Here is an 18662-nt window from a genome sequence, read left to right as displayed (position 1 = left end):
GACAAGCAATCCAAAGTTCGTAGTTTTGCCAGTGGAGATAAAGTTTTCGTGTTGTTACCAGTGATAGGTGAACCTTTAAAAGCAAGGTTTTGTGGACCTTATCAGATTGAAAATAAATTAAGTGAGGTGAATTATGTGGTAAGAACGCCAGATAGAAGTGTCCTGTGAATATGCTTAAAAGGTTCTTTGAAAGGGAAGGAGAGAAAAAGGAGGAGGTTTTAATGATTCTAACTCAAAGTGACGAACTAAATCCAGATGACTGTGAATTTGACATACCTCAAATTAAATTGGAAAACGAGGATGTTCTTAAAAATTGGGATAAATTGTTGAGTTACCTTCCAGTAGAAAAACGGACTGACTTGAAAGAGTTATTGATATCACATGGGCAAATTTGTGGAGATAAGTTGGGAAGCACTAAAATGGCTATACATGATGTAGATGTGGGAAATGCTGTTCCAATCAAACAACATCCACATCGACTTAACCCTTTAAAATTGGCACAGGTTAACAAAGAAATTGAAAGTATGCTTACAAATGTCATAATTGAAGTGGGTTGCAGCCAATGGAGCTCACCCATAGTGATGGTACCAAAACCAGAACATCCCAACGGTTGTGTGTGGACTAAACCAAGGCTGGTGTAGCTCATGGGGCTATACAGCCTGTTTGTGATGCAGAACAGGGCCAGCAGTGCGGGTTCAATTCGTGTACCAGCTTACCCGAACAGGCGCCGGAATGTGGCGACTCGGGGCTTTTCACAGTAACTTCATACTTGTGACAATGAAAGGTTATTATTATTATAGAAAGGCTAATGCAGTTACAAGAACGGACTCTTATCCTATCCCATGTTTGGACGATTGCATTGAGAATCAGCTTGTATTTCCAAATTGGATTTACTCAAAGGTTAAGCAAGGATAATCCAGGGAATTACAGGCCGGTGAGCCTTACATCAGTGGTAGGGAAATTACTGGATAGAATTCTTTGAGACAGGATCTACTCCCATTTGGAAGCAAATAGACGTATTAGTGAGAGGCAGCATGGTTTTGTGAAGGGGAGGTCGTGTCTCACTAACTTGATAGTTTTTGAAGAGGTCACAAAGATGATTGATGCAGGTAGGGCAGTGGATGTTGTCTATATGGATTTCAGTAAGGTCTTTGACAAGGTCCCTCATGGCAGACTGGTACAATTCCCGTACCAGCCTCCCCAGACAGGCGCCGGAATGTGGCGACTAGGGACATTTCACAGTAACTTCATTGAAGCCTACTCGTGACAATAAGCAATTTTCATTTCATTTCATTTCAAAGGTGAAGTCACACGTGATCAGGGGTGAGCTGGGAAGATGGATACAGAACTGGCTAAGTCATAGAAGGCAGAGAGTAGCAATGGAAGGGTGCTTTTCTGATTGGATGGTTGTGACTAGTGGTGTTCTGCAAGGATCAGTGCTGGAACCTTTGCTGTTCGTAGTATATATAAATGATTTGGAGGAAAATGTAACTGGTCTGATTAGTAAGTTTGCGGATGACACAAAGGTTGGTGGAATTGTGGATAGAGATGAGGACTGTCAGAGGATACAGCAGGATTTAGATCGTTTGGAGACTTGGGCGGAGAGACGGCAGATGGAGACAAATGTGAGGTAATGCATTTTGGAAGGTCTAATGCAGGGAATATACAGTGAATGGTAGAACCCTCAAGAGTATTGAGTCAGAGAGATCTAGGTGTACTGGTCCACAGGTCACTGAAAGAAGCAATGCGGGTGGAGAAGGTAGTCAAGAAGTCATATGGCATGCTTGTCTTCATTGGCCGGGGCATTGAGTATAAGAATTGGCAAGTCATGTTGCAGCTGTATAGAACCTTAGTTAGGCCACACTTGGAGTCTTGTGTTCAATTCTGGTCGGCACACTACCAGAAGGATGTGGAGGCTTTAGGGCGGGTGCAGAAGAGATTTACCAGGATGTTGCCTGGTTTGGAAGGCATTAGCTATGAGGAGTGGTTGAATAAACTCGGTCTTTTCTCACTGGAACGACGGAGGTTGAGGGGCGACCTGATAGAGGTCTACAAAATTGTGAGGGGCATAGACAGAGTGGATAGTCAGAGGCTTTTTTCCAGGGCAGAAGGGTCAATTACTAGGGGCCATAGGTTTAAGGTGCGAGGGGCAAGGTTTAGAGGAGATGTACGTGGCAAGTTTTTTACACAGAGGGTAGTGGGTGCCTGGAACCCATTGCCAGAGGAGGTGGTGGAAGCAGGGACGATAGTGACATTTAAGGGGCATCTTTACAAATACATCTTGGTTTTGTTTTAGCGTTGGAGCTGAAGCCAGCCAAAGAAGGTGTAGTTTCAATCTCTCTGCCATCTAAAGACTATCTCTAGATAATTTGGTGAATTCAGAGTGATAACTGCTTTCAGTAGAGAATTTATACCTGATGTGCTTCTGTAAAAAGGATTTTTGTCTTATGGATGTTAAAAGGAAAGTTTAAGGATTACTTAGTGTTGTATTCTTTGGGGGGTGTGTTTGAATTGATGGTTGCTAAGATGTTCACTGTATGTTTTAAAAAAGGTAACTGAGTTCATAGAGTAAACATTGTTTTGCTTTAAAAATTACTTTGAACATTTCTGCTGTACCACACCTGTAGAGCGGGCCGTGTGCTCCCCATACCACAATCTAGTAAAAGTCGTGGGTCAGGTGAACTCCATGATACACTTTGGGGTTCTCTAAACACTGGCCCATAACACTTGTTTGAGGCAGTGGTATTGAGGAAGCTGTCATATTTTGGACAGGTGACGTGAACAAGAGGAACAGTTTAGAAATAGCTGAAAACATGTAGAAGGAAGAGCCAAGATGGCATGGATGAGTAATATCAGAACATGGACTAGCCTCTCGACAGGACAGACAGTGAGCACAACAAAGAAAAGTCAGTGGCGAAAGGTTGGTCATAGTGCGTCTAATCCTCAGAATGAGGATGGATGAAAGACAAAACAAGACAAGACAAGACTGCAAATGGAAATCTATTTTATGACTACCATAAATATTTTAAAACATGCTCCATCTGAACAAACAGTGTTGAACACTGACAGCGCAGATATGTCTTTATTGCAACAGAATTTAAAATTCCTCATTACATTGCTAATGTACACACAGATTCCAGGTCCTGTTCAGAATGTGCAGGCTTTGTCTGAACTTATTTAATTAAATCGAGGAGCTGAATGTACACTTTGGAGGTGGACAACAGGAGCTAGGACAGTTTCCACATTCCCAAATCATCACCAAAGAGGAAAAACAATCCCTGATTTAAGTGACATGGCGATAGGTTCCCAATCCAATGAAATGTGAAAGGCAAGCTCTTGGAGGGCCAATCAGAACTCTTCCAGCTTGAGAGAGCAGCATGCTGCAGTGAAGGTTACGTAAGTGAGGGCGCAATTCAAAAATTAGAATAAAAAACAGAAAAAGCAGCCAGCCAGCTATAGGGGTGAGGGGGACCATTCCTTCTACACGGTGTCCTTTGGCGCAGCCACACCCAGGTAGACAAGGGATATCCCGTAGTCGTGCCTGGAGCACAAGGCCACTTGAAGCTCTTTCCCAGGTAGCGGAACTGCTCTTTGTCTAATTAAGGCTATGAATGAGCTTAATTGGCTGCCTGCCTCATGGGAATGGGCACCCAGATCAGCCCCCATTAAACTGGCTGGCACCAGGAACATTCTTGGGAAACCGGCATGCCAGCCAGTGCTGGTATTTTTGAGCTCTGACTGCTTCCATTCCCAACATCAGCAGGGATTGCAAATTCTAGAAAAGGTTAGTCATTTGCAATGACTTTAATAAAGAGATCTTAAGTAAAGAGATGTAGTGGTTCCCATCGCTCCATTCTGGCCCCTAATCACTGTCTGTGTGGAGTTGACACTTTCTCCCTCTATCTGTGTGGGTTTCCTCCGGTTGCTCCAGTTTTCTCCCACAGTCCAAAGATGTGCAGGTTAGGTGGATTGGCCATGATCAATGGGTGGGGTTATGGAGATAGGGCAAGCAGTGGGCCTAGGTAGAGTGCTCTTTCAGACCCGATTAGCCAAATGGTCTCCTTCTGCACTGTCGGCATCCTATCTGTCTATGATCTAGTCTTGGGCAGTCCTGCTTCCTCTAGCCCCAATAATAACGTTTAAAAAAATACACTGTCTGGTATTGGTGCTGAGTCCTCTTCCTATAGTTGGTTTGGACAATCTTGTTGATATATCAGTCCATGACAATATGGTTGGCATGACCATCACACAGTCCTTGTGGAGATGAAGTTACACTTTCACATTGAGGACATTCTCTATTGTGTTGTGTGGCACTGCCACTGTGCTAAATACAATAGATTTCAAACAGATACAATTCAAAATTTGCCATCCCAGAGACACTGGGCCTTCAGTGGCAGCAGTATTGTACTCAACCACAACTGCAACCTCCTGGCCTGGCAATATCCCTCCACTCCAGCCAGGGAACAATCTTAGTTGAATGAAGAGTGTAGGAACACATGTCAGGAGCAGCACCAGACATGCTGAGGTGTCAACCTGCTGAAGCCATAACACAGGACTACTTGCATGCCAAACAGCGGAAGCAGCATGTATTAGACAGATTCCATGACCAATGGATCAGATCCAAGCTCTGCAGTCCTGCCATATCCAACTGTGAATTGTGGTGGACAATTAAGCACCTCATGGGTGGAAGAGACTCCACAAATATCCCCATCCTCAGTGGATGGGGATATTTACTTGGGGGCATAGGTTTAAGGTGCGAGGGGCAATGTTTAGAGGAGATGTACGAGGCAAGTTTTTTACACAGAGGGTAGTGGGTGCCTGGAACTCGCTACCGGAAGAGGTGGTGGAAGCAGGGACAATAATAACGTTTAAGGAGTATCTTGACAAATACATGAATAGGATGGGAATAGAGGGATACAGTCCCCGGAAGTGCAGAAGATTTTAGTTTAGACGGGCAGCATAGTCAACACAGGCATGGAAGGCCGAAGGGCCTGTTCCTGTGCTGTACTTTTCTTTGTTCTTTGTTCTTTAATGCATTTGCAACCGTCTTCTGCAAAAGTGCTGAGTGGATGATCCATCTCGGTCTCCGTCTCACAGATCTCATACTTCTGTCAATTCAATTTACTCCATGCGATGTGGCTGAAGGCACCGAATACTTCAACAGCTATGGGCCCTGACAATGTTCCAACATTTGAACTGAAGATTTATGTTCCAGAAGTGGCAGGAAGCAGAGGGTGATGATCAAGGGGTGTTATTTCTGGCTTGAAACCTGTGCCCAGTGGGGTCCTACAGGGAACAGTGTTGGGCCCTTACTGTTTGGGGTTTATATAAATGATTTACAGATAAACGTAGGAGGGTTGATGAATAAATTTGCGGATGCTACGAAAATTAATAGGGTGGCAAATAGGGAGGAGGATAGCCTTAGATAACAGGGGGATACAGACGGGCTGGTCAGGTGGGCTGATCGGTGGCAAATTGAATTAAATCTGGATATGTATGATGCACTTGGGCAGAACAAACAAGGCAAAGGGTGTACATGATAAACGGCAGGACCTTTGGAAGCACATTCTGGCAGCATTTGACCACGTGCAGTGTCAAGGAGCCCTAGCAAACCTAGAGCTAATATGAAATGAAATGAAAATCGCTTATTGTCACGAGTAGGCTTCAATGAAGTTACTGTGAAAAGCCCCTAGTCGCCACATTCCGGCGCCTGTCCGGGGAGGCTGGTACGGGAATCGAACCGTGCTGCTGGCCTGCTTGGTCTGCTTTAAAAGCCAGCGATTTAGCCTTGTGAGCTAAACCACAAGGGGGATCAGGGGGAACTCTCCATTAGTTGGAATTATACTTAGCACAAAGGAAGATGGTTATTGGAGGTCAATCATCCCAGTCCTAGGACATCACAGCAGGAGTTACACAGGAGAGAGTCATGGGCCCCACCACCTTGAGCTGCCTCATCAATTACCTTTCCTCCATTATAAGGTCAGAAGGGGGGATGTTCCCTGATGACTGCACTCATTCATGAGCTTGTATCAAATGCAGCAAGACCTGGACAACATTGGGTCTCAGCCTGATAAGTGGCGAATAACATTCACACCACACAAGTGCCAAGCAATTCTCTTGACATTCAAGGCCCTTTGCATTGCTGAATTTTCCACGATCAACATCCTAGGAGTTACCTTGAACCATGAACTAAACTGGACTCGCCATATGAAAACTGTGACTACAAGAGAAAGTCAGAAGCTGGGTGTTCTGCGGTGAGTAACTCACCTCCTGACTCCCCAAAGCCTATCCACCATCTAAAAGGAGTGTGATGGCAAACTCACCACTTGACTAGCACCCCATCTACCCTCCACCACCGACACAACTGCAGCACTGTGAAACATCTTTCAGATGAATTTCAGCAACTCGCCAAGGCTCCTTCAACTGCATCTTCTGAGGGTGGAATTACACCACATGGACTGCAGCGGTTCAACAAGGTGGCCCATCATCACCTCCGCAAGGGTAATAAATGAGAGCATAGCCAGTGACATCCATATACCGTAAAAGAATACATCTTTAAAAATTGATGCGTTTACTGGAATACCTTCAAAATCCTGCAACATTTCTGAAAGCAGAGTTCTACATTGCAAAGTAGGTGGGTAACCCCCAATGGAAAGGCATTGGATCACTTCAGGACTGACAGCACCTTAGGCAAAGCCAATTAAAAGATGGAATGGCACGCCATGTTCTCTTGGGAGAAATCCAGGATTTTGAATAATTAAGTGCAATTAGATTTGTCATCAGCAAAGTTGTTCACTGAATTTGTTCGTTTGAACTGTAACAAGATCCTTAGTGTTTCACAATCAGGTCTTCAGTCCAAACCAGAATCTGGATTGCTGCCCAAATTCTAAGAGTTGAATATTGAAGCAACAATCCATCAGGTGACATATGTGACCAAACAAGTTCACCAATATATATAATTAAGCTCATTGCAACAGACTTTCCAAGCCCACATATTTCATGGGAATATCTCAGTTTGTTGACACAATGGGCTGGATTCTCCATTATTGGGACAATGTTCTCATGCCAGCATCAAAAGGGTGGAGTTTTACTCCTGAAAATCCTCGATTAATGGGACACGAATTCCCAGCCCTGTAGGGGGCTAGCAGGGCCATGAGTAAATCTCACAGCTTTTGCCGCAGATACGGGTCTGCACTTCCGGGTTAGAGGCCACGCCTGCCCATGACGGCGGCCTCCAGCGGTCGCGCCGTGCTCCATGGCAGACGCGGACCTCAGAGGTAGACTCCCCAATCGGCCGCGCGCCCGACCCTCAACCTCCGCATGAGCATTCCCCGAGCATCTATCAGGCCCCTCCGGCCTCCAAACCGCCGGCCGCCGACGGACGCGGACTGAGTCCACACCCACCACGCGAGCATCCCGACTGGCAGGACCAGGTTAGATCCGTGCCATTGGGACTTTGGCAGAGGATGCTGAAGTGAGCCTCTGGCCGGTGTCCAGGCCAAAATCTATCCCTTTATACAAATAGTACTAAAAAACAGATGATCTGGTCATTTTCCCATTGCTGTTTGTGGGAGTTTGCAAATTACCTGCCATGCTTCCTACGTTTGAACCATGGCCCACCTGCCGTACTGACCACCCATAACTCCCACTACTGTGGAGGGCTCTGGCCGCGCGCCCGAAGGCTATTCCTAATAGGGAATTGGCAATCGTAGTTAAGCGAGCACCTCACATTTTCCAAGTGGATTCCCAGATTACCATGGGGAGGAGAGCCATGTAGCACGTGGGGGCTATTGCCAGGCATCGCAATTAGACCGTGATGCCTGGACACTGTGCCTGAACACGACGGGAAGCAAGACTGTGGACACAGCGGCCAACATCCTAACACCCAGGGACTGGGCCCCAGCATTGAGGACATTTCCGCAGCCGGAGCATGAGTGAGTGCACCGGAGAGAGGGCCTGCGCCCAGTCCAGGGAACATTACATGCGGGTGTCTGGGGTACAGGATCTGGGGTCCGGTGAGCAGGTGGGGTTGTGTGGGCAGGGCCTGCCAGATGGGGAGAGGGGAGGAGAGCAATGGGGGACTGGAGGGTCACCGCTGGTTGTCAGTCTCACACTCTCTCCCAATTCCTTACAGGTATTACACGGTGTGGATGATATCTTGGACCCTGCGGAATTTCCCCTAGTGGTGCTGCTGGGTGGCCGGGAGGCTGGATGGCAGACAAGGCGGCGGCAGCAGCGCCGATAGAGGCTTGAGGCAGCGGCCTATGTGCAGGGCACGCCCTACACCTTGTAGAACTTGCACCCATCAGGCCAGGGGGGAGCCCAGAGGGAGAGGCCTGCAACAGCCCAAGATGCACAGGCGTCGCTGGTCTTTCAAACAGATGCCGGAGAGCATGTGCCGCAGGAGGCTCTGCCTCACCAAGGGGATGGTGCAGCACCTGGGCCCTGCCAACCCATGCCCCCCACTCTGGACAGCCCAGACCAAAGCACCCCTCACACCCATCTGACAGAGTACTGAGGCAGGTTGTAACATTGTGCACATATATTGAAAACATATATGCAGATTTGTGCCCTCGCCCTTATCACTAAACTGTGCCCTGCACCCGTGCCAACTTAACTGGTGTCTAACTTTCTGACCTTATGGGCCCTAATGCTATGCCTAAGTGGGTCTCCAGACGATACAGCAGGGGTGGAGGCGGCCTACTGTGATTCCTGCCCTTTGACCTGGATCCCCTTTGGTGGGCGTCTTTTGGGGCGATTGAGCCTAGATGGGCCCGGCTGCTGCTTGGGTGTCCCAGGAGGTGTGGTGCAGCCCTGTGCTGCCTGCTGTCACCAGATGTGCCAGGGACAGGAGAGGGTGAGTCCAAGGTGCTGCGGTGTTCCAGCACCACCCCTGCAGGAGTCACCGGCATGGGCCCCATCACCTCCTTCCCCCTCGGAGTGCCCTATGACCCCCGGCTACTCCATGGGACGGGATGCGAATGGAGCTAACCACTGAGGCTCCCCCACCACCTGGTACTGCCAGTCCTGGAGGCCGGCTGCCGTCTCGACCAGGGTCTGCATGCTCGCGGCAATGGAGCACACGGAGTGGACCACCTCTGTCTGGTAAATCAGCCAGTGACTGCGCCACCTCCCTCTGTGCCTGTGCTACATCAGCCAGCTCCTAGGCAATGCCGCCGACGCTCCCAGTCATGCCTGCTGTGACTGGCTCATGCTGAGGAGCGCCGCACGAATGTCCAGGTGGCTCTGACACATGTCTGTCTGTGCGAAGGCAGCCCTGTCCTCAGCCTTGGCCATCGCCTTCACAGAATGCCCAGGCCTTGGACACGCTGATCCATGGCCAAAACCATCGCCTCCCCAAGTCCTCCACCCGTGCGGTGTTGGCGTGGGTGGCATACATGGTGAAGGAGGTGTCCAGAGATGAGCCCTCTTAAAACTGAATAGCTTGGATAACACTAGAATAGTTCCACATAAGTTAGTTTATTAAGGATTGAGGTTCATCATGGAAAGTATACCCAGTAATCATTATTAACCATTAAACCAGTATTTTAGGACATAGCAGTAATAAACATTTAAACCCTTGCTACAAGTAGTGGCCACAATGTATGATGGGATTTAAGCTAGCTAACTTGCCCATGTTTTTTGAGACAAACGGGATTGTGTGGTCAGCAAATAACACAGTCAACTCAGTAAACAGCCCTTATTGGTGCCCCCAATATCGTGTCTCAGGCAATCCATGGAGGAAAGAGGAAACCAGCTTTAGCATCCTGCCCCTGAATGGACAATGAAGTGGAAAGGAACTGACTGCGATATGCAGGATGGGAATGTCCGAAAAACAGCTTTAAAATGGACACACGATCCTGGGAAACAACAGGTGATAGGATGGGGTTAAATCATGAGCTAATCTCAAGTTGTTATTTTGTTTAAAGTAATTTTTCTGGATAATATAGAAATGACAGCTTCAAGGATTGGATTAAGTCCAACTGGAGTGGGCTATTGATTTTTGGAAAATCCTATACTTGATGTGTTTTTATCAGTGTTAGCCAGATTGATCAGGCATTTATCCAGATCTATCTCCATGTACATGTAACGAAGCTTGGAATAATAAAGCCGTCTTAACCAGGTTGATGTGTGTCTGCTGAGCTGTGCATTAACTGAGCCATAACTAAAAGGGAGAAACCCCACGTAAAAGCTGGCTCAATACTCAGGCCTTGGAAACGCTCCTACAGGCCACCCCTGACCAGTCCCTCCAGCCCTTGGGGTAGCCCCTCCCAACCAGCAGCTGGGCTCCCAGCCGACTCTGGTGGCACTGGAAACAGTCCGCAGCCGCCACACTGGGTGCCCGACTGCGCGACTGATGTATAGTTTCAAGGGTCGGGAACCCGGCGTGGCGACTACGGACTGTGTCCAGCGCCACCACAGTCGGCCCATCGGGGGTGGAGCATTGGGGGAGGGCCTTCAGGTGACGCGCCAACGCTGTTCCAATGGCGCGCAATAGATGAAGCCATTTCGATGGGGGTTGGAGGATAGAAAACGGCAGTTGAACCGGTGCTTCCCCCCCCCCCCCCCCCCCGGATTTGGGCGTCTGAAGGGATTCTCCGCCCGATCACCAATTACGATATCGGCATCAGGCAACGGTGAATATTGCCCTGTTGGTCATTTTGGGTGAGTGTGCTTAACACTCAATTTGGCTCTGTTTCTTTACTTAGCTCTGGAGTCACCAGGTATCGTTAAGTTACCGCCACAAGTTCAAGGTGAAGTTCAAAGCAATAAAACCATACACCAATTAGTAAGTTCAAACAACTGAGTTTATTATAATACAATTCTAATAACTACCCATGCACACGCTAAAAGGATTAAGCTATTCCTACCGCTACATAAACTAATAGTTATCTCAAAGGAACTGCCGGGTCAGGGAACAAGGCCTCTTGCTCTGCTCTGGTCTGCAGACTTCAGGTTGGTATAAGTTAAAAGGGGTCAGGAGTGTCTATCTCTGGTAGCGATCGTTGTGAGACACTTACCTGCTGGCGGCTGCTGTCCGAACCTCCCTCTCTCTCCTTCAGGGTCTTCTTGGCAAAAGCTGGTCGGGGTGCTGGTCCACGGAGAGTGCTGGTCAAGGGGAGAGGAGGGCTGGACAAGAAGACTGAACCATGTGTGGGACCTGTCTTTTATAGGTCCCAGGGATCCGCGACCCTTTGGGCGGACTTCCTTATCTGCTTGGAATCGATTGGGTCTCTTCCCAATCGATATGTTTGAATCCCCCCAATACTGAGGCTGTTCCTTAGCTACTGGGCGGGCTCTCAGGCTCTTTGTTATCGAACCCTGTTGGTGCCTGAGTGTCTGGTATCCTTTACAATGTTGCAGTTGCTTCCCCATTTGTGTCCATTGTATCTGGAATCATTCCATTAACATGCTAATTATCCCGGTGATTGCCTCATTAGTATGCAGAATGTTCGTTTCGGTGCTGTCTGCTTTCTTAGCAGACAGAATCCACACCTGCTGGGTGCAGCCTGCTGGTGCTGCAAACATTGTCCATTTTATCCTATATGCTTTGCGTTCCTCCATTTTGTATTCAGGGAAATGGCCAACTTCGGTGGCTACAGCCCACAGCACGTAAACCCACCAATGCCATCAGCAGCCTTATCTCCCTCACGCCCATGGGACCAGCCACTGGAAATTTCCCAAACGCTATCACTCACCCAGGAGTAGGGGGCAGCACAGTAGCACAGTGGTTAGCACAGTTGTTTCACAGCTCTAGGGTCCCAGGTTCAACTCCCGGCTTGGGTCACTGTCTGTGCGGAATCTCTCAGATTTCCCTCCACAATCTAAAGATGTGCAGGTTAGGTTGATTGGCCATGATAAATTGCCCTTCATGTCCAAAAAAGGTTAGGTGGGGTTACAGGGTTACGGGGATAGGGTGGAGGCATGGGCTGCCGTGGGGTGCTCTTTTCAAGAGCAGATGCAGACTTGATGGGCCGAATAGCCTCCTTCTGCACTGTAAATGCTATGATTCTATGATCCCGTAACAGCCTTCCCGAACAGGCGCCAGAATGTGGCAACTAGGGGCTTTTCACAGTAACTTCATTGAAGCCTACTCGTGACAATAAGCAATTTTCATTTCATTTTCATTTCCTATGATGCCCGGTACAAAGTTGCAGACTAAATGTATGAGGATTCTCTCCTCCCTGTCCTCCCCCTCCCCGCCCACATCCTGCTGACTCTCTTCCAACTATTGCAATCTACTTAATTCCACTTGATGTCTTGCCCAGTGTGGGTATGACGCTGCCAAGAGACCTTATTTACATATCATGACATCAGACGCTATATAAATCTAGCAAACCACAGTGTCCGGAAGATATTGGTCCAAACAGTTAATGTGCAACAATGTGGTTCCAAAAACACTTTGGCTTGGTGTTCAGCTGCATTCTGTGTGATTATATTATCAATTCTTCTGGAGCAAAGTTGGAGAATAATGGATATAGAGACATAGTTATTGCTATTAACCCCAGAATCAAAAATGATACCAAGCTCATTGAAAATATTCAGGTGAGGCATTGATGCTGTTCCAAAAGAACGAGTAACCTTTGTTTTGTGACCTTGTTTGCACTTGGTGGCGTATGTTATTGTTTGGAATTCATGAATTGGTGAGAAGTGGAAAGAATTGAAGGAATTTGTTATATCCTCTTCAATGTCATCATTCGACTAATGAAGCAAGATCAATGATTTTAAGTTTGCCTTTGCTTTCACAGGAAATAGTGACAAATGCCTCCAACTACCTTCACCAAGCAACCAAGCAGCAAGTTTATTTTTCGGATGTGAAAATCCTGCTGCCTCGAACATGGTCACTTAGTTCCGGCTCGATTCACAGACCCAGGACTGAATCCTACGAGAAGGTAAGAAGTGAGCGGTGAAAACTGACAAATCCCTTCCAGCCTCAGCTCTCCCCTGGAATTTCACAAACTCCCTTCAACATTCCAGTGGGGGCCAAATTTCTACCGAGGTTTCAGGGACGGGGGAGCAGCCTCGAGGGAATTCTCAACGGGAATCTGGCCCATTACATTTCTAAACACTTTCTGCAAATGTGTACTTCGCCTGAAGATCAACCACCACCCAACAGCTGCCCCACAACAAGCTTGTTGGCAACACGATACTTCGCAATGAACGATCAGTGGTGTCAGAATTTCATTGGAGAATTAGTGATGAACCTTTGGGGATTGAGTGCCACATCTTTGCCTATTTTATCATGAAAAGAATGCGTTACTTATTTGGAACATTATAACTGAGTGTTGCAATTTTTCTCTCTCACCGATTTGAAAGCCTAACATTACCGTGGGGTGGCACAGTAGGACACTAGTTAGCACAGTTGCTTCACAGCTCCAGGGTCGCAGGTTCAATTAATGGCTTGGGTCACTGTCTGTGCGGAGTCTGCAGGTTCTCCCTGTGTCTGCATGGGTTGCCTCCGGGTGCTCCGGTTTCCTCCCACAAGTCCTGAAAGACGTGCTGATAGATAATTTAGACATTCTGAATTCTCCGTCTGTACCCGAACAGGCGACAGAATGTGGCAACTGGGGGCTTTTCACAGTAACTCCATTGCAATGTTAATGTAAGCCTACTTGTGACAATAAAGATTATTTACATTTACATATTTTTGTTTAAACGTTTGGAAAAGAGGAAAGATGAAGGGTGGGATTCTCCATCGGCTAATACCGAAATAGCGAAACGCGATTGGGTGGAGAATAGGTTTCGATGGCAAAATCGCGGTGGATGCCAATTTGCTGCCAAAAGGCAATTCTCCGTCGCCTTAATGCGGTCCGGAATGCACATACAGAAAACACCATTTGCATGTCATTAGTGGGCCCGACCCGGTATCCACCAGTGGCCTTTGCGATTGTCTGCCTCCGATGGGCCGAGTTCCCGATGGCGCGGTTCACTTGTGCTTTTAAAAATCGTGAAACCGGCGAGGTGGCTGTAGAAGGAGAGACAAGAGAGTTACCGAAAATGTCCAACATCTTTTGAACTTTAGAAGAGTACAGCACAGTATCGCCATAGTTTGCTGACAGTTGTGCCGCTGGCCAGGGGTCTTCCGCCAGAGCCGGAGGTAGTAGTGGGGGGGTGGCCAAGAGATGGACTGGGGAGTTGGTGTGGACGGGCACAGAACACCATTGCCACAGCCGGCAAGGCATCCATGCAGCTGTGCACACCACTGTATTTCCACTGTGAACTTAAGGCCATTTGTCGTATAGGTGTCACCCCCGGCCATTCCGCTAGGTGCCCTCTGGCCCCAGCCGACCCATCAGCGGAATGGGCGCGCTCCAGCCCAACCAGTGCCACCTTGTTGGCTGGGATGAGTGAGTGTGGGGAGTGCAATGTGTTTGTGCGGCTGCAGCTTGTTAGCCTCCTGAGTGTCAATCATGGACCCGGAAAATCCCGCACTGTTTTCCATTGGAATTGATTGTGTTCCACATGGCACCGGTGCTAGCCCCTCCACAGTGGCTGAATCGGTCCAGGTTCGGCACCACATTTGCTGTTGTGGAAGTCCACGAATCCTGCCCCGACGTTAACACTTAAGCTGGATCCACCCTTCCCCGATGTCGATTTCGTAATCAACGATCGGCGGAGATTCCGTTTTGACGCTGGGATCTGGGGCAGCACCTGTTTACCACAGGTTTTGTATGCCCCGCCCCCTCTGAGATGGCTTCATCGCGCTGCGTGCTGCGCGCCGTACGCCTTTGGGACGGCCTTAGGGTGTCACCTGAAGACCCACCTCCAAAGCTCTGTCCCGATGGACCGTGTTCCTGACCGTGTAATTGACGTGTGGTCTCAGCAGTTGGGAACCCGGCGTGGCGGCTACGGACAGTGTCCAGCGCCGCCACAGTCGTGCTGCTGGCTGGGGGGGGCGGGGGGGGGGGGCTGTTCCCCGAGGGCCACGGGAGGCCAGGGCCGCCGATATTTTTGACATAAAATGCCACAGATCCTCCATACTTAGGTTTGAAAACGGTGAATGCAGCCCAAAGTGTTTAATTTTGAAAGATGCATAATATGGAACGTGGAGAGGACACTGGATTTCTCTCCCTAGGCTGTGGGCTGAACGAAATGTCCAAAATTGGGATTAGTATTCTATCTATTACAGATTACAAAATCAAAGCGTAGAGACTGAGTTAATTTACAGATCAGCAGCAGAGCCTTCTCCTGTTCCTAAATGCACAGTGCCACTTGTTTGAGTTCCGGAAGGAAAGCAAAACAGTTCTATTTCTTTATTTTTAAAAAAAATATTATTATTCTCCTCCTTTTTCACGTTTTCTTCCAAATTTACACCTATCAACGAACAATAAACAGTAATGAATACATAGTCAATCCCCTTATTGATGAGCCGGCTCATCCTCGCCCTTGTGACATGCGCTCTATATACCACCTTCAGCTGTATCAGCCCCAATCTCGCACACAAGGTATTCACTCAGGAAGTATACACTCTCCGGAGCACCTCACACCAGAACCTCTCCTCCATACCCTCTCCCAACTTTTCCTCCCACTTTGCTTTGATCCCTCTCAACAGTGCCTGCTCTTCCAAAATAGCCCCGTAAACGCCTTTTCTAGTCCCCCTGTCATCAGCGCCTCCTCCAGCAATGTGCGGGCAGCACGGTAGCACAGTCGTTAGCACTGTGGCTTCACAGCGCCAGGGTCCCAGGTTCGATTCCCCGCTGGGTCACTGTCTGTGCGGAGTCAGAACGTTCTCCCTGTGTCTGCATGGGTTTCCTCCAGGTGCTCCAGTTTCCTCCGACAGTCCAAAGACGTGCAGGTGGATTGGCCATTATAATTTTTGTTTTTGTTTTATAAATTTAGAGTACCCAATTCATTTTTTCCAATTAAGGGGCAATTTAGCGTGGCCAGTCCACCTACCCTGCACATCTTTTGGGTTGTGGGGGCGAAACCCACGCAAACACGGGGAGAATGTGCAAACTCCACATGGACAGTGACCCGGGGCCGGGTCGAACCTGGGACCTCGGCGCCGTTAGGCAGCAATGCTAACCACTGCGCCAATGTGCTGCCCGCATGGCTATGATAAATTGCCCTTAGTGACCAAAAAGGTTAGGAGGGATTATTGGGCTATGGGGATAGGGTGGAAGAGAGGGCTTAAGTGGGTTGGTGCACACTCGATCGGCCGAATGGCCACCTTTTGCACTGTATGTTCTATGTTCTTATCAACAATAACAATCCAATCCTCCCACCAACCCTCAAACAACAACCCGCATGTTAACATAAATGCAAAAAACAAGAAGAAATCAGGAGACATCCGTAGTCATTGTTAACACATACTGTCCCCCTGCCCCCAACCCTCCCAAACCCCCCCCCCCCCCCCCCAATGTTCGATGTAATCCAATTCTTGAAAGTGCAGCATGAATAACGCCCCGGATTGTAGAACCCCTCCATCTTTCCCCTCAGTTCAAACTTAACCCAGGGTGGAGAGGTTGATCTCCATCTCAACAGGATCCGCCTTCGGACGATCAACGAGGCGAAGGCTACAACAGCTGTCTCCGCGCCCGTTTCCAACTCCGGCTGGTCTGACACCTGAATATGCCCTCCCGAGGGCATGGGTCCAGTTTCACGTGCACCACTTTAGAGATTACCCTAAATTCCGCCTTCCAGTAATCCTCCAGCTTTGGATAGGACCAAAACATATGAATGTGGTTTGCGGCCCCTGCACCCCACCCTGCAATGTTCACACATACCTTCTACCCCTCAAAGAGCTGGCTCATCCTCGCCCTTGTGACATGCACTCTATATTCCACCTTCAGCTGTATCAGCCCCAACCTCGCACATGATGTGGAAGCATTCACTCTCCGGAGCACCTCACACCAGAACCCCTTCTCCATACCCTTTTCCAACTCTTCCTCCCACTTTGCTTTGATCCCTTCCAACCGTGCCTTCTCCTCTTCCAAAATAGTCCCGTAAACCTCCTTTTCAAGTCCCTCTGTCGTCAGCACCTCCTCCAGCAATGTGGAGGCCAGCTCCACTGGGAAGCTCTGTATCTCCTTCCTGGCAAAATCTCGAACCTGCATGTATCGAAACATTTTCCATGCTCCAGCCTGTATCCCGCTCACAACTCCTTCAACCCTGCAAGCCGAACCCCAAAAAACATATCTTTTAGTGTCCTAATTCCCTTCACCTCCCATCTCTGAAAATTTCCATCCCACTTCCCTGATTCAAATCTATGGTTCCGCCGAATCGGCATTTCCCTTGACCCTGCCCCCAACCTGAAGTGCTGTCGAAACTGCCTCCAAATTCGCAGCGAAGCTATCACTACCGGACTCCCTGAGTATTCCCCGGGGCCATCGGGCCTTCAAACCCACCTCTATTCTAACTCACTGGGAATCAACCCCTCTAACCCAGCTCCGTACCTTCTCCACATTCACCGCCCAATAATAATACATCAGGTTTGGAAGATCCAAACCCCCTGCCTGCCTTCCCCTCTGTAGCAGCACCTTTCTAATTCTGGCCACCTTCCCTCCCCATGTGACTGAGGAATCATCCCTTCAATCTCTCAAAAAAATGCTTTTGGCAGGAAAATTGACAGGCATTGGAAAATAAACCAAAATCACAGCAACACGTTCATTTTAACTGCCTGTACCCGACCCGCCAGTGACAGAGGGAGACCATCGCACCTTGCCAGATCAGCTTTCACCCTCCCCACCAAACTAGAAATATTGTACCTACGGAGCCCCCCCAAATCCCGAGCAACCTGCACCCCCATGTATCTACAGTATGTCCCTGCCCTACGGAATGTCAGCCCCCCCACCCCTGCCCCCACCCCCAGCCGAAAAATATTCACTCCTGTCTATATTTAACTTGTACCCCGAGAAAGACCCAAACACCTGAAGCAGCTCCAGTATTCCCCCTATCGACACACTTGGTTCCGACATGTATAACAACAAATCATTGGCTCTACCCCCTCCCCCCACCCCGCTGCACTATCTCTTTCCATACCCCCGAACGTCTTAACGCAATGGCCAACGGCTCAATCGCGAGTGCCAACAGCAGGGGGTATATAGGACATCCCTGCCTGGTCCCAAGGTGAAAAGAAAAATATTCTGAGATGATGTGGTTTGTGCGGACACTCGCCCTCGGCGCCGAATACAGTAGCTTTACCCAGTCCACAAATCGTGGTCCTAAACTGCTCCAGAGCTGCCATCAAGTACCCCCATTCTACCCGGTTAAATGCTTTCTTGGCGTCCAATGCCACAACCACAGAACTATAACTATTAATAAAGTAATCTATGTTTAAGTAATAACTAATGAACTACACGTGCTACTTCTTTCTAGTCTTAGCTATGTTGTGACCTATCTCTGTTGCTGACACTCAACTGACTATCCAAAGTTCCCTGAGGTCTTATATTTATACTGGGAACTGGTGGTTTCCTTGAGTGTTTGTATTACACCGAGATGTAATAATTAACCCTTTACTTGTATACATATATACATATCGTTACATCCCCCTATTTTTTACATTTCTTTTCTATGTACAACAAAGGAAAAAATGAAAAATAATATTAGTACAATACATAGAACATAGAACAGTACAGCACAGAACAGGCCCTTCGGCCCTCGATGTTGTGCCGAGCAATGATCACCCTACTCAAACCCATGTATCCACCCTATACCTGTAA

At 48.4% G+C, this 18662-nt stretch overlaps 1 protein-coding gene across 1 annotated transcript in view; it reads left to right on the top strand.

The window, feature by feature from the left end:
• The first annotated feature begins 12344 nt into the window (after positions 1–12344).
• The window catches only part of LOC119964375 (calcium-activated chloride channel regulator 1-like), a 62538-nt gene continuing 56220 nt past the window's right edge, over positions 12345–18662 (top strand). Inside the window, 2 exon segments of the mRNA XM_038793768.1 lie at positions 12345–12546; positions 12750–12893. Of these exon segments, the coding sequence (XP_038649696.1) occupies positions 12385–12546; positions 12750–12893 (306 nt within the window). The 5' untranslated portion in view covers positions 12345–12384.

Source organism: Scyliorhinus canicula, chromosome 4 (genome assembly GCF_902713615.1).
Source record: "Scyliorhinus canicula chromosome 4, sScyCan1.1, whole genome shotgun sequence".
NCBI classification, from domain to species: Eukaryota; Metazoa; Chordata; class Chondrichthyes; order Carcharhiniformes; family Scyliorhinidae; genus Scyliorhinus; species Scyliorhinus canicula.
This window is presented reverse-complemented; position numbering and strand designations above follow the sequence as displayed.